At 39.5% G+C, this 15918-nt stretch overlaps 1 protein-coding gene across 4 annotated transcripts in view; it reads left to right on the top strand.

Annotated features, from left to right (window-relative positions):
* The window catches only part of PDLIM3 (PDZ and LIM domain 3), a 41532-nt gene that overhangs the window by 11320 nt on the left and 14294 nt on the right, over window positions 1-15918 (top strand). For 2 of the 4 annotated variants that reach the window (XM_084627089.1, XM_084627088.1), the window contains exons 2-4: window positions 4769-4920; window positions 7048-7132; window positions 14452-14519. In XM_084627089.1, coding sequence (XP_084483215.1) covers window positions 4769-4920; window positions 7048-7132; window positions 14452-14519 — 305 coding nt within the window. Of the gene's footprint in view, window positions 1-4768; window positions 4921-7047; window positions 7133-13807; window positions 13996-14451; window positions 14520-15918 lie in introns of all 4 variants that reach the window. The other 2 variants (XM_084627090.1, XM_084627091.1) reach the window with 1 other exon arrangement.

Below are 15918 nucleotides of genomic sequence, written 5' to 3'. Positions count from 1 at the left end.
GAGAACTTGCAGGTTGAGATGAGTTTGTTGTATGGAGCTGCAACTAAAAAACACTTGGACAGACTGGGAAACCCAGTGGCAACACACCCGGGCTAGAATGGTAAAGCAGACGGATGAGGTGAACAACAATCTGACTAAAGTTTTTCCATGAAGCAGTGGAAACCAAACAGGCTTTGGCCAATTTGGAACTTGCTGAGATGAGTTGCAGCGTGGACTTGAGTTGAAAATTCAGGTCCAGAAGGAAATCAAAGGGTCACAGATCATAGTGGAAGGTAGCTGTCTGGATGAGGAACTGAGCCAGCCAGAGGACTAGGGTAATACCAGATATTTACAACAATTTTCTGCCCCATTTGTAACCCACAGAGACTCAGAGGGGACAAGTCAGTTTGTCCCAGCTCAAATAATGAAAAAACTTCCTGGCAGAGGTGATGCATGGAAGGACATGCGGGGTCACGTGACCCCCCAGATTGGCTGGTTGGCTTATACAGAACATGCTCACTTGGACTGAGTATGCTCAGTAACACTGCTGAAGCTGGCTGCCCCCTCCCCCCCAGCAGCAAGCATGGATCATCTCTGCTGGGACGCTCATTTGGCTCAGTTCAACATTACAGCTCAAATGAATGGCTGGGAGGAGGGACAGAAATGGGGGTTACTATCAGCCAACTTGGGTGGCCCAGCTCTGATTGTGCTACAGAACTTACCCACAGGAAAAGAGACTGAGTTAGCCAGACCTGGTACAAGCCCTTGACACGCAGTTTGGAGCTAGCCATCAATCTGATCTGGCCAAGGTAAAGCTAAGAGGCTAGAGCTAGAAGTAGAAGGAAAGAAGAAATCCCACCTCAGCTGGCAGAGAACCTGCAAAGACTTATGTTCCTAGCATCGCCAGATACCATGAAGGCTCTCAACGCTAAACTAGCAATGGACCAATTTATAAATACTCAGTTGGACTTGGATTTGCCAATCAAAATCAGCAAAAGGAATCCAATTTTCCACAGAGCTTGAATCTTTTCTTGTAACAATGTCCAGAAGAGAATGTAGCTGCTAGTGTAGAAGATGGAACCTGATCACCATGAGCCCTGTAAATACACCTCTGTGGTTCCATATGTATGATGAAAGAAGAGATTCTAATCTGGTTCAGGACCTTATTGAATAAGAAGATAAACTGATAAATTTGGTGTGTAAAACAAGGGAAAATGTCAATAATGCAAAAATTAAAGGAAACAGTTCAGTTAAATGTTGGTACTGTGACAAAATTGGCCACAGAAAGGATTATCAATGTAAGACAGCCAAGAGAGACTCTTGTAAGTGTCTAGTGAAAGCCTCTTTCCCAGTTCAGGAAATGAAGGAACACCAACCTGAAGGAGCAAAGGGTAGGGGAGATACAAGGATCAACCCCACAGATTTTGTTTAGATCTTGGCAGTTAAACAACAGTAATGGGCGTATGGCTACTAACACCACAGAAACATTAACCCAGGAACCAATCCCTGTAACAAATCCCATTGCCTACTCTGTCCCCATATCTACTCTAGCAACACCATCAGAGGACCCAACAACATCAGCCACACCATCAGGGGCTCATTCACCTGCACATCTACTAATGTGATATATGCCATCATGTGCCAGCAATGCCCCTCTGCCCTGTACATTGGCCAAACTGGACAGTCTCTCGTAAAAGGATAAATGGACACAAATCAGACATCAGGAATGGTAACATACAAAAGCCACTAGAAGAACACTTCAATCTCCCTGGACAGTCAATAACAGATTTAAAAGTAGCCATTCTTCAACAAAAAAAACTTCAAAAATAGACTTCAAAGAGAAACTGCAGAGCTACAATTCATTTGCAAACTTGACACCATTAATTTGGGCTTGAATAGGGGCTGGGAGTGGCTGGCTCACTACAAAAGCAATATTCCCTCTCTTGGTATTGACACCTCCTCATCAATTATTGGGAGTGGACCACATCCACCCTGACTGAATTGGCCTTGTCAACACTGGTTCTCCACTTGTAAGGTAACTCCCCTCTCTTCATGTGCCAATATATGTATGCCTGTATCTGTAATTTTCACTCAATGCATCTGAAGAAGTGGGGTTTTTTGCCCACAAAAGTTTATGCCCAAATAAATCTGTTAATCTTTAAGGTGCCACCGGACTCCTCATTGTTTCTGTGGATACAGATTAACACAGCTACCCCTCTGGTACTTGGCTAATAACTGTGTAATCCATGTCAGGAAAGGTGTCTTACAAATTCAGTCTGTGAAATTCTCTGTAAAGATATGGCCCAGGTGGGATAAATAATTTGTAGGTAATTGGTTTGCAGTGGAAAAATTGTCCTGCCCCTGGGGGCATTATAACAGCTACATGCTTTGGTAGCTTTCCAACAAAGGAAAGATGGAGAGTGGCTGAAATCTGTTTTGAGACCCATGGTCTCAGGATAATCTTAGCTGCTAAAACTCTTGTGGACCTGAAATAAAACCTGATCCCAGCTCGTTTGCTGAACATTTCTGACAAGCAGCAAATAGAAAAAAAGGGAAAGTGATCAGCATGCTGAAAAAGGCTTTTGTGACTGTTCCCGCTCTTGGCCTATCCATGTTTCAGATCCCCTTTCATATTGGACACAGAGGCTAGTTCTTACAGTTTGACGGACAGAATTTCAGCTTGCCTGCCTGACCACTTCCCTCCTTCTCCCCCCCCCACCCCGCCCCATCTGAGAATGTAGCTGTGGAAGTTGAGGCTAGAAAAGTTGTTACAGACATGGATTCCTCATTCAGATAAAAGGGTCTGCTTCAGCCAACAAGTTCAGCAGAAATGATAGGCATTCCTCAGGGGCTGACTGAAAGGTGATGTGAAACTATCCTGACAGAAAGACACTGTAGAAATGTAAATAGTTAAGCTTGTATCAGTAGTAATATACTAAATTATTTCTTTCTGTTTAGGTTATTGGGTGTCATTATTTTAGGCCTCATTGGGGTGACAGGCAAAGCTGAGGTGAGTGGGAGGTATTATTGTAGGTGAAACCTTATTATGGGCTGAATTAAAATTTCATTCAAACTGATGTATGAATAAGTCCTCCATTAAGATAGTGTAAAAGACAATTAAGGGGCCACAACTAAAATAAAGCCTAAGAGAGTCTGCCCAGAAACTAGCACTATGTGGGTGAAGGGTTCAACTGGGTATTGTGACCAGGTGTGTGTAAGGATGTGAAAATACACAGAAACTGAAACCAGACAACAAGGGAGAGAGGAGGAGGGGCAAGAAAGCTGATCAGGAATCTGTAAACACAATAGGCATGTCTAGACTGCAGCAGCAAGTCTCAGAACCCGGGGCAACTGACTTGGGCTTGCACTACCGGGCTAAAAATAGGAGTGCGACATTCTTGCTCAGGCTAGAGCCTGGGCTCTGAAACCCAGTGAGGGTGGAGGGTATCAGAGCCCAGGCTCCAGTCTGAGCAGGAACATCTTCGGAGCTATTTTTAGCCTTGCAGCATGAGCCTGAGTTAGTTGATCCAGGCTCTGAGACTCGCTGCCATCGTTGTTTGTGTGTCTGTTTTCAGGGTAGATGTACCCAATGTGATCCTGGAAAAAAACTAGAGAGAGCGCTTTTGGGTCTATTTTTGGCTAACGAGGCTTGGGGGTTGTAACCTGAGAAATGCTCCGTTTGTTCTTGGTTCCTTCTGCATTGAGAGAGACAGGATTTTATACATTCCTTGTAAATTAAAAAGATTGCATGAAAGAAAATACCAGACTCCATCAATTTCTACTTCCAACTGGAACATCCCAAGGGACCCAAACTTTGACTAGCCGCTCGGGCTGATTAGGGCCAACAGGAGGAACAAACTCCTAAGTCTCTTCTCCCATTAAAAGCTGTTTTTTCTCTTACCCAGCAGTTGAGAATGATCTTTTGGTAAGGATAGAAGGGTAGCTCTGCTTCAACCTCAGTGACGGTCAATGTCTAAAAGGTACAATTAGTCCTTAAAGACTGTGAATTAACAAATCTGTTGAGATTAAATGCTGGTGTGGTGTTAAATGGCTTATCTGGTTGGATTTTAAATGTCACCATAATATTTTTCTTGTAAATTAGAAGGCCTGTATAGAAATGTATCGTCAATTTAGAAGTGTGTAAAATCTCATGTTCACAAGCAAGGATGACATCCAGAATTAGTGAGGGAGGTCCTTTTTAGGTCATAATTATAGTTGCCAGCCTTTCCTGTTTGAAAATATGCAAATATTCTGTCTGGATTTATACTTTATTAGTTTAAGAAATATTTAAACCATTTTACACAGAAAAAGTATTGTAAAAAGCAAAGAAAAATTTAACAGCTACATACAAAAAATAAAGGAAAAACAAAGGGGATGCAGAGAAAAATAGATAAAACCTGAAAGAGTTTCTTCATGGAGCTGGATTTTTTAGGAAATGTGTATAAAAAAACCCACATTTTCTTATTTTCTTTTCAAAACTCAGAGGTGACAGCTTAGCTGTAAAGACAACAGGTAGAATTAATTAGGAGAAGTGAAAAATTAGAGACAAAGTGTGCACTCTCAATTTTTTTGCTTGTTTTCGAGAAAGCATAGATATTCCTGATGTAATTTTTGTTTTTAAGATTGGATTACATTACATTTTAGTCTCAAACCTAGTAAAATATTGGAAAATACACAGAGTATTCAAAAAGTGAAAATTACGATTACTGTTATTTAGAGAGATTCACAGATGTGCTTTAATTTAAAAAAAAATAGTAAAAAATAATAGTTTTTTTCTTATATCTTTTAGATTACGCCAGGAAGCAAGGCTTCAGCAGCCAATTTAAGTCCTGGTGATGTCATTCTAGCTATTGATGGCTATGGTACAGAGAACATGACTCATAACGATGCACAGGAGAGAATTAAAGCAGCATCACATCAACTTTGTCTCAAAATTGAGAGGTATTTCATTATATGTATGGATCACAACATCATATTTACTTTCGGAGGAGACATTAAGAAACTGAGGTCTTTTTTCCTCTGATCTGATGACTGTCTAAGTAGACATTACATATTCCATGGATCCTTTCAAAAAGAATAAGGAATGATCACATTGATAGTATTCCATTTCTTAATTAAACAGATTCCAGCATCTAAGGTTCTGTGTATGATATTGCTGAATTCATAAGGGTTTTTACCCTTGCTGTCCGTTGACTTAAATGGGTTTTGGATCATGTCTATAAATCCTGCACTGTCAGTATTATTTTTGTAGCACCACTAACATGTATGGAACTTTATAGACATGCGGGAGACCAGAGGTCCAATTTGCACGGTGCTGACCATCTCTTTGTCAATGGGAACAGCATCTCACAGGATCAGGCCATTACAATTTAGGGCCCCAATTCTGCAAACACCTATGCACATACTTAACGTTACTAACATGAGTAGTACCATTCACATCAATGGGACTACAGTTGGTAGTAAAGTTAAACACATGCAAAACCAGTTGCAGGATCATGGCTTAAAGTCTCAATTCAGGAAAGCATCTCTACTGAGGGTGGCATTTAAGCATGTGTTTACCTTTAAAGTTTGAAGTCAACATGAACTTAAGTACATATTTATAAGTTAAGTGAATGCGTAAGTGTTTTCCTGAATCAAGGTCTAAATTAAGCAGATAGCATAACAACAAATGACTCATTGCTTTACGCAATGCTTTGGGATCACAAGAGTGCAAGGTGCTTCATAAAATTATGTTTTCTGGGCCTGAATCTACAGCTGTAGTTCTCAAAAAATTTCTACTAAAATTCTGTGCATGGGGCAGCTGTCAACTCAGTCCCTAATTTACCAGTGTTTTAAATATATGTGCCACAGATGAAAAGTTAACTCAGTCATTAAATTGCCACAGAGATAACTTTTAAAATATGCTGACCATATTACTGCAGTTCTCCTTTTCACGTCAAGGAACATGTTTACTGGAGAGAGCACTGTCTAGTGGCTTACAGCACAGGTTTGGGAGTCAGAGAATCTACATTTTATTTAAGGCTCTCTCACTGACTTGATGTACGTCAGTGTTAGGGCCTGATTTTCAGACTAAGGTATGTGTAATTCAGCATGTAAAAATTCTAAATTTACACACATAATTACTACTATTATGCATGCCAAATGGGACGCAAAGGATCATTTGCAGTTACCCAGTCTGCATACACAACTGTAACAAATCATGCTTAAATTATGCTTTTTACATATATCAACAGCACTTAACCTAATTTTGAAAAGGCCATAAGTCTCTGCATTTTCCCAACTGAAAAGACTCAAATAGTAATAACTTCACATGGTTGTTTTTCAGGCTTGCTTAATTCATGTTTGTGAAATGCTTTGAGAATCTCAGGTGAAAGGTACAGAGGGCCTGCTCCTGATATCACTGAACTCAGCAAAAACAACGAGGAGTCCTTGTGGCACCTTAGAGACTAACAAATGTAATTGGGCATGAGCTTTCGTGGGCTATAACTCACTTCATCGGATTCATGGAATGGAAAATACAGTAAGCAGGTATAAATATACAGCACATGAAAAGATGGGAGTTGCCTTACCAAGTGGGGGGTCACTGCTAAGATGAGAGTTGCCTTACTCACTTGGTAAGGCAACTCCCATCTTTTCATGTGCTATATATTTATACCTGCTTACTGTATTTTCCACTCCATGCATCCGATGAAGTGGGTTTTAGCCCACGAAAGCTTGTGCCCAAATAAATATGTTAGTCTCTACGGTGCCACAAAGACTCCTTGTTGTTTTTGCTGATACAGACTAACACAGCTACCCCTCTGAAACCTGAACTCAAGAAGAGACTATTATAGAGCCATACATAATCTTTAGTACAGTGTATCTTCATGTATAACTTACTATGTATGTTTTCTGACTAGCAAATACACAAAAACATCACATAAGATTCTGTCCATGTCATTATAAGAATTTTATATGTTAAAACATTCAAAAGGATTTTTGAATAAACTTCAGATTTTAAGTTTTCAGTGTATATATCTCATGTATATATGCCATGTTTATGGGAGGGATTTTTTCTCTTATTAACAGGGCAGAAAGTAGATTATGGTCTCCACAAGTTTCAGAAGATGGCAAAGCACATCCCTTTAAAATAAATTTGGAAGCTGATCCACAGGTATGAAGTTTTATAAGTCACCAACACACTTCAATATAGCTTTTCACATTCTAAATTGTCTCATTCATTGTCATTATAATTCTTTATAGCACATTTCCTACACTGTCTACTTACCTTGATATAAATCATAAAATGTATTAAATACATGGACATAATTTTAAATGATTGACATTTTAAATTTCACATTTACATTTAAATAAAACCTATAATTCTCTTGTGGAAAAACTGCAGAGTGCCTCAAACATTCTCTGAAAACTTTACACTTCACTATAGTTTTATTATGGAAAGAAAATATCTCCTTTGATATTAATGTTGTTTAAATTGCTGTATCTCTTTTTGATATTTCATCCATCATATTTTTAATTTCTTCAAATGGGACTAAAGGTAAAATATCAAAATTATTCAGTTATAATACCACAGTAGTCTTTGTGATGTGACAGTCAGTTGAACAGGGTGGTCCGGTAAGTTTGAGTCTCTTTATTTCAATTAACAATTGTGGCACCACGCAAAGCCACAGAGCCTCAGAAAATTGCAAATTCTGAATTTGTGGAAGACTAAACTATTCAGATGGATTAGTCATAAACTGGAGCATTCTATCTATAGCTAAGAAAGGTAAAATCCTTGTTCCTGCACTTGAACAAGGCAAATGAAATCTGTTTGAATTCTCACCTGCCTAGAACTTACATAGATGTCCTTGTACAGATCTGCATGTGGGAGGGATGGCCAGCTCCACACTGATCAGTCTACAACTAGCCACTTTAACTGCAGCTCTAGAGGTTGTAGGGCAGAGGTGGGCAAACTACGGCCCTTGGGACCCTCCTGCCCGGCCCCTGAGCTCCTGGCCCAGGAGACTAGCCTCCAGCCCCTCCCCTGCTGTTCCCCCTCCCCCGCAGCCTCAGCTCACTGCGCTGCCTGCGCAATGCTCTGGGTGGGGGGGCTGTGAGCTCCTGGGGCAGCGCAGCTGCAGAGCCCGGCCTGACCTGGTGCTCTGAGCTGCGCAGTGCGTGGCTGGCTCCAGCCAGGTGGCTCGGCTGTAGTGCTGCCAGCCATCAGTGCTCCAGGAAGAGTGGTAAGGGGGCAGGGAGCAGGGTGGATTGGATAGAGGGCGGGGAAGTTTGAGGGGGTGGTCAGGGGGCAGGGGTGTGGATAGGCGGCGGGGCGGGGAACAGGGGGGTTGAATGGGGGCAGTCAGGAATGAGAGGAAGGGTTGCATGGGATGGCAGGGGGCAGTCAGGGGCGGGGGGTCCGGGGTCGGTCAGGGGACAGGGAGTGGTGTATGGAGACCCAGGGGGGCCATCAGGGGACAGAGAACAGGGGGGTTAGATGGGGGGTCAGGCCACGCCTGGCTGTTTGGGGAGGCACAGCCTCCCCCAACCGGCCATCCATACAATTTTGGAAATCCCATGTGGCCCTCAGGCCAAAAAGTTTGTCCGCTGCTGCTGTAGGGGATAGATTTCAGCATTTGGTTCTTAGTGCTTTGTTCCATTTGCCATATATTCTCTAACCTTAATACATACATATTATAATTTCAATCTTAGCTGGAAAAAGATTATTATTGTGCTGGCAGGACAGCATCAAAACAAATATTTAAATATATTATTCCATGATGGATTACCATGACTCTCTGTTCTACAATACATTTAGGAACAGACTCCATCCCAGTGAATTCCATGAAATAAGTGATTCAATCCTGCTCTGACAGGCTTTTAAACATGAATATAATCTCAATGTTCCAATTCTACAAATTTTTCCTAAATATTCTATAAACCTTTGTATTAACTAGTACAATGTATTTTAGCAAAAATAGTGTTGTAATTTTAGCAGTATGATACAGGACATCAAGAAACGATACAACTATTTCAAATGCATAGTTTTGTGGGATATCTAGGACATACACAGAAGAAAAGGCTTTTCTAATGTTAGGGTTCCTCCAAACGGAAAAAGCTGTAGAAAAAAAAAAATCTGAGTGACAATAAGCCTATACCATTATAATTCTATGCCTAAAGGAGACAATTTTTTAAAAACATATAATGTAGTTGAACCGTTAAGTACTATTTGGCAACAAGTTATTGAAAAGCTATCTCCATTACTGTCATCAGAAAAACTGCTTCTGCTATAGCAGTGGTTTTCAACCTGTGGTCCGATGGATCACTATGGCTGCGCGGACTATGTCTAAGGGGTCCACGAAATGTTGTCATTACCATAGAACAGTGGTTTTCAACCTGTGGTCCGTGTACCCCTAGGGGTCCTCAGATTATATCTAGTATTTCCAAAGGGGTCTGCACCTCCATTCAAAATTATTAAGGGGTCCAAAAATGAAAAAAGTTTGAAAACCACAGTGCTATACTAAACAGTCAACATTCATTTGCATGTCTACTTCTTCCCTTAAAAGTGAAATAATAAAAGTTTATATATAGTCAGCAACAGATAGGTCCTCAGAGTAGTAGTTGAGCTTGTAAGCAAATATGATGAACCATTTAAGGGAGTATTTATATTTTAAATCAAGTACAATCATTCTAGAGCAGCGGTACGCAACTTGCGGCCGGTAGGTTGCCCACCACTGTTCTAGAGCATCCATCATACTGATCTACTCTGCACAAAAATGACATTATTAATTCTGTTTCTGAAATAGGTGAAACTTTAAATTAAAGGAGATTTATTTTACTGCATATTTAGACACAACACCTGAAGCCTGCCATATATATTCTGCTACTAAAAGCAATACAGTGGCAAAATTTCTTAATGTTCCTTAGCCTGAGCTGGTGAATTATAGTGCATCTATAATAAATGTTGGTTTAAGTCACATAGGTTAAAGGTTGCTGAAAACTGAGAGAAAGATGGATACAATGCCTGAATTAAATAAAGGCCAAGATTAGTGAAAAAATCCCAAAGCATTGTATTTTCCTTTAAACTCAAACGCCACTACATTAAAAAGCTTGTCCATCCATGAGTTGGTCTGCAAAAGCGGGAAACTGTCACGTTCTATAAAAAGCATTTCCTGTTAAGTCTCTCTTGAATTTATTCCAAAGGTCATAGTTGTGGTAAACACAGGACCTTTTTCAAAATCCAGCCACAGTTTTTGACTCTCTGCCAGACAGAAACCTCTGTTAATATAAAGCTAATGTTTACTACAGTAAGTAAAGTATCATAAACATTAAAAATATCAAGAATATTAGTGTTTTTAAAAACTGAACATTAAACAATAATATAGATGAAGATTCATGCATGCCCCCGAAAAATCTACATGACAATCAATGACTCTGAGAAATGTATTACTTCTGTTTGAGAGTTATAAAATTACAACACATTATAAGTGATTCCCTGCTCCAGCATGCTAGCAGAGAGTTAAGTTTAATTTAAATTTCAGCAGGTGCACAGCCATTCTCCAGAAGCTCACAGGAGGCCATATAAAAATTTAAAATAATTCACCTAGTTCCAATTATGGAACTTCAACTAAGAACCTTTAGCATAAGAAAGAAATAGGCTAAGCAGTCTCACGGAGTTTAGAAGATTCATAAGCACTGAATACTGCCCCATCACACACACACGCACCCACACAGTTCAGCCACAACAGAAAGAAACACAGGAGGCAATGGATGTGGTATAATTAGGCCACAACTTTATTCACCTAAAATATCTGGGAATACCCGGCCATATATTTTACAGTGCAAGTCATCCGCCTTCCCTTAATCATTTTCACATAATCACTCACCGGACCGCACCACCCAGAGGTGAGTTTGGCTCCCTGCTATACGAGACATAGGAGTCCTGAACACACACCCTCACCCTTCCTCAGCTCCCTAAAGAATGCTTTCTTTTACATCCTATTACAATCAATTTTATCTTATAACCATATCCCTTCCATAATGAGTAACTGCACTGGACATCTGCCACAAGTTCTACTTACTGAGTTATGACTTTATAACCTAACCCCACTGCCTCACCCTGCCCAATCCCAAACTTGCTGTGGAAAAGGTGAAAAAAACCTTCCCCACATCAGCCAATCTGGTGGCGAGGGAAAAGCCCCCAAGGAAAAAGGGCTAGTGTGATGCCCATAGTGGATCATGAAGGAACCCAGTCCTTTTTCAGATTCTATGGGTGGGAGGGTGGGTGTTGCCAGTCCAATCAAGGTGAAAGAGGGCTTTATTGAGACTGCACAAGGTATAAACACCAACCCCCTTTTGATCAGCTGGAAGGCCAATGCCTCCCCCCAACCTCATTCAGCTGTTTCCTGCTTCCTCCCACTCTGTGCAGGTAGACATTCCCCCTTCTTCCACCTCTGCTACTAGTTGCAAAGGGAGCCCTTAAAGGGGAACTACCTCGTTTCTTTTAGCCAGCTGGACAAGGACTTACTGCCCACAGTTCTTCCTCCTCCTACCCCAGGAAAAACTGTGGGCAAGGGCCAGCAGTGAAGCCTATGGCAGAAATACTACTTAACAATAGGAAATGCTGCTTGAGAGCCATTCCTGATGGCCAGCTTGGTTGATTCTGATAGCAAATAGCCAGCTTTTTCATTTCTATTGAAATATGATATAATATGATGGATAAATATTGTGAAATAATAGACCATTTTATTAGTATTAGTAACATAGCCGAACATGGGGTTATGTAAGAAAGCAATTTATAACATAAGGATTTCAACTAGTTTAAACAGTCAAAGAAAATAAGTCTGCCTAAAACGGCTAATGCATGTTGCTTTAATAATAAACACCTCTTTTGGTTTGTTCTTTTATGTTCTATTAGCAGTGTGAAACAGTGCTGTAGATCATATATTTTTCTTTCTCCTTTTGCCTTTTTTAACCTCAGCTAAAGTGACCGTTTTTCTTATAGTCGTTTTTTTTTAATTATATTTTACTTCTGCCTTACCTTATGGATTTCCTGTCATTTTAAATATGGTGCTCAGTGTGATGTGATTTTTGAATAGCAAAGATGTTATACTTTCCCTACAGGGTTAATTTTATTATTATATAGCTAAGGGTAGAAATCTAAACAAAACCAGAAAAAGAATCCAATAATCACTATAATATAGATGATCAGAATGTATTAGTAATTGCAATCAAGTTTTAAAGCATGATAATTATGCCAAAATATGAGTCCCTGCCCTTCACACACCTTCATTTAACACCAATTTATATCTCCCAACATTGTGCTATGAGTTAAACTAAAGGTCTTTCGGTGTGAGGACACCTCCAAAACATAAACAAACTTTTTATTAAAGTATACAACATGAATAATAATATATCATTATTAATTAATATGTGGCCCCAGTCCTGAACTCATTCCATGTACACTGTTGATACATGTAAACTGCTTGAGCCACCTTCCCTCTGTTTCTGACATGAACATAGTCATGAAAATGACTTAGCCCTGTACTGATTAGAAGGTCATCTGTTAGCTATAACAACATAATTAAATATTGTAATTCCTTCTTATTCCTGTTTTGACTTTGAATGCTCTTGGATCTTACTAAATTTCTGGTGTAAAGGAACAACTTTCCTAGTTTTAAGTATAATAAACACAAGAGCTGGACTGTTTTGACTGCTGTATGTTTTGTCGTTGACATTTTGTGCACATTATGATTTTCCTAGAAAAGGGAATTTAAGTCTAACTAATTGCAACAATGCAAATATACTTTTGACCATTGTAACATTGTGAAGATGCTATTATGATGTCACATGTCTTCATTTGTCAACAACAATTAAAAATGAGATGAAATGACCATTGTTAGGGTTTTTTAATATTTGCTTATTGTGACCTAAATGTATATGATGGAATTGAATCAATTTCCAATATTGTGAATCAAATACATTACATAAGTTAGAAATGATCCTCAACGACAGTAAAAGATAATATCTAAGTACTAATATACTGTTACATTGCATCCCCTTCACAATGTACAGCAACACAAAACTGCAAATGAACTTCTCTGCGGTGATTTACCTATGTGCTGTTCTTGTAGTTTTCTTCAGTTCATTATTTCTTAACTTTCTCTTTTAATAGAACTGCTTTTTCCTGTTTGCATCTTCTGGTAGGCACCCTATGTAGCTATGATTTTTCTTTTTTAAGGGCTAATAGAAGCTCTCACATTGACCTCTTCCCTAGGAATGAAATCAAGTCTATTTCAGTTAAAAATAATTTCAGGAGCTGTGCCTTCACCAATGCTCCCCTGCCAAATTTTTTGGCTTTAAAATCTCATTTCCCTATTTTAAAATGTGTTTCTCTCCCCTATTGCTGTGTAACAAACCCACACAAAAAACAGAGGACAGGGACTAGCTAACAATTAAGGTAAACAATTAAACTGACTATAGACAAAATTCATAAAGCAAACAGTGAAAAAAGAAAAAAATACTTTTAAAGTGTATATGATTACATGCAACCCTTATACCAATTACAAAATTATTGAAATTTTTATGTATATTTGCAAACATACCACTCATTCTATTTGTCTTCACAAGGCACACAAATAACATTTGAATGTACATGGCTTACACGCGCATGAAAGTTTAATGGATAAACAGAATGTCTGTATAACCTATGTGTTTACTTAATCAAGCCTTTAAGTTCCAGTGGAGAAAGAAAGATGAGATTAATAAATTCCAGTGTTGTCAGTTTTGCTTGTTATTAGCTTCAGTGTGCACTGTAGCTTTGTGTATTTTGTCTGCCTATTACGTACAGGAATTCAAGCCTATTGGTACAGCTCATAACAGAAGGGCCCAGCCTTTTGTTGCAGCAGCAAACATTGATGACAAAAGACAGGTAGTGAGTTCCTCCTATAATTCTCCAATTGGGCTGTATTCATCTGGCAATATTCAAGACGCTCTTCAGGGACAACTGAGGGGTCTAATTCCTAGTTCACCTCAAAAGTAAGTATTGGTGTTTACTTACATTACATGGTCTCTTGTGGAAATACCACTCTCTGTTTTGTTGTCCATTCAAAAGTCCAGCTCTTGTTGTTTTATTTTTCTTTTTTGACATTCTAAACTTCTGTCATATTTTTCAAAACTGGTAATAAATGAAGCAATTTCCTTTTAACATCCAGGAGTGAACATTCAGCTATAAAAGTAGCGATAATGCAGATAGTTAAAAATTCCCCTTCACTGGGTTTGGCTGCGATACGACACACCATCCTTCCCTCTTACACTACCTTGTACTCTTCTGTGTTTCTGACTATAACAGCAAGTGTGTTTTAATACCACTAGTATGCAACATAAAAGTAGTTGGTTCTTAACAATTTGTAACTTTTGTATACGCTAATTTTACCCAATAATAAATATTCATCAACTGAGGGAAGTTATTTTAATCCTTTTTTTTTTTTACAGGATACGAACTACTTTGAACACAAGCATAATATTCGTCCCAAACCTTTCATAGTCTCAGGCCGAAGCAGGTTATAAACTCTAACTGTATGATGTGTTGGATGCATGGGTTTTTTAATGCATACTCACAATTCATATGAAAATGTGATATTAATGCACTCAAAATTATTTTATGCGATTAAAGCTTATTTTAAAGCTTTTAAAAAATAAAATGCATGCTTTGCAGAGCTCAGGCTTCCATTTCCTAAAGGAAGAGGGTCCAGATTCTAAGGTCAGTGACACTGGTGAGAGTCTGGAATAACTCCAGTGAAGGTTCTTCAACTCAGTGCACCTAGTCCACATTTACATCAGTGCAATTGAGATCAGAATCTGATCTTGACAAGTTTATGGAGCTGTGAAATTCTCTAGTCCCACTATACGTATGTATCACTTGTAAACTTGCTAATTAAGAATTTTATCCAACCTGTCATATCAGGATCCTCTGAACCATGTAGATTGTAAAGGCCACACTTAATCACTCTACAGCAGGCTGACCTATTCACAATGCAATCTGCAGAGGAACTAAATAAAAGAAAAATCTGAGCACCACAGAGTTGTAAAACTATCAGAAAGGGAAGAGCTTTTGCACATGAGCTCCATTTTTTAAATCTAACCTCTCTCTCTCTCTCTCATAATTGTGCGTTATAATGCCTGAAACAATATTACTTGATCACAACAGAAGGAAAAGTATCCTTCTAGAATCAAAGGCAGCCTCTGTGGCTACATAGGCTAGGAGGCCTCACAGGCTTGAGCAAATTTCTATGGACACTGCCTTCCAGTACAGGGGTTTTGTTACCACCAGTGGCTTCATAGAATCATAGAATATCAGGGTTGGAAGGGACCTCAGGAGGTCATCTAGTCCAACCCCCTGCTCAAAGCAGGACCAATCCCCAATTAAATCATCCCAGCCAGGGCTTTGTCAAGCCTGACCTTAAAAACTTCTAAGGAAGGAGATTCTACCACCTCACTAGGTAACGCATTCCAGTGTTTCACCACCCTCCTAGTGAAGAAGTTTTTCCTAATATCCAACCTAAACCTCCCCCACTGCAACTTGAGACCATTACTCCTTGTCCTGTCCTCTTCTACCACTGAGAATAGTCTAGAACCATCCTCTCTGGAATCACCTCTCAGGTAGTTGAAAGCCGCTATCAAATCCCCTCTCATTCTTCTCTTCTGCAGACTAAACAATCCCAGTTTCCTCAGCCTCTCCCCATAAGTCATGTGTTCCAGACCCCTAATCATTTTTGTTGCCCTTCGCTGGACTCTCTCCAATTTATCCATATCCTTCTTGTAGTGTGGGACACAGTACTCCAGATGAGGCCTCACCAATGTCGAATAGAGGGGAATGATCACGTCCCTCGATCTGCTCGCTATGCCCCTACTTATACATCCCAAAATGCCATTGGCCTTCTTGGCAACAAGGGCACACTG

The sequence above is a fragment of the Lepidochelys olivacea genome (genome assembly GCF_965140295.1).
Source record: "Lepidochelys olivacea isolate rLepOli2 genome assembly, chromosome: 4".
NCBI classification, from domain to species: domain Eukaryota; kingdom Metazoa; phylum Chordata; order Testudines; family Cheloniidae; genus Lepidochelys; species Lepidochelys olivacea.
Note: the sequence above shows the minus strand (reverse complement) of the source record. Positions and strands in the feature narration are given on the sequence as shown.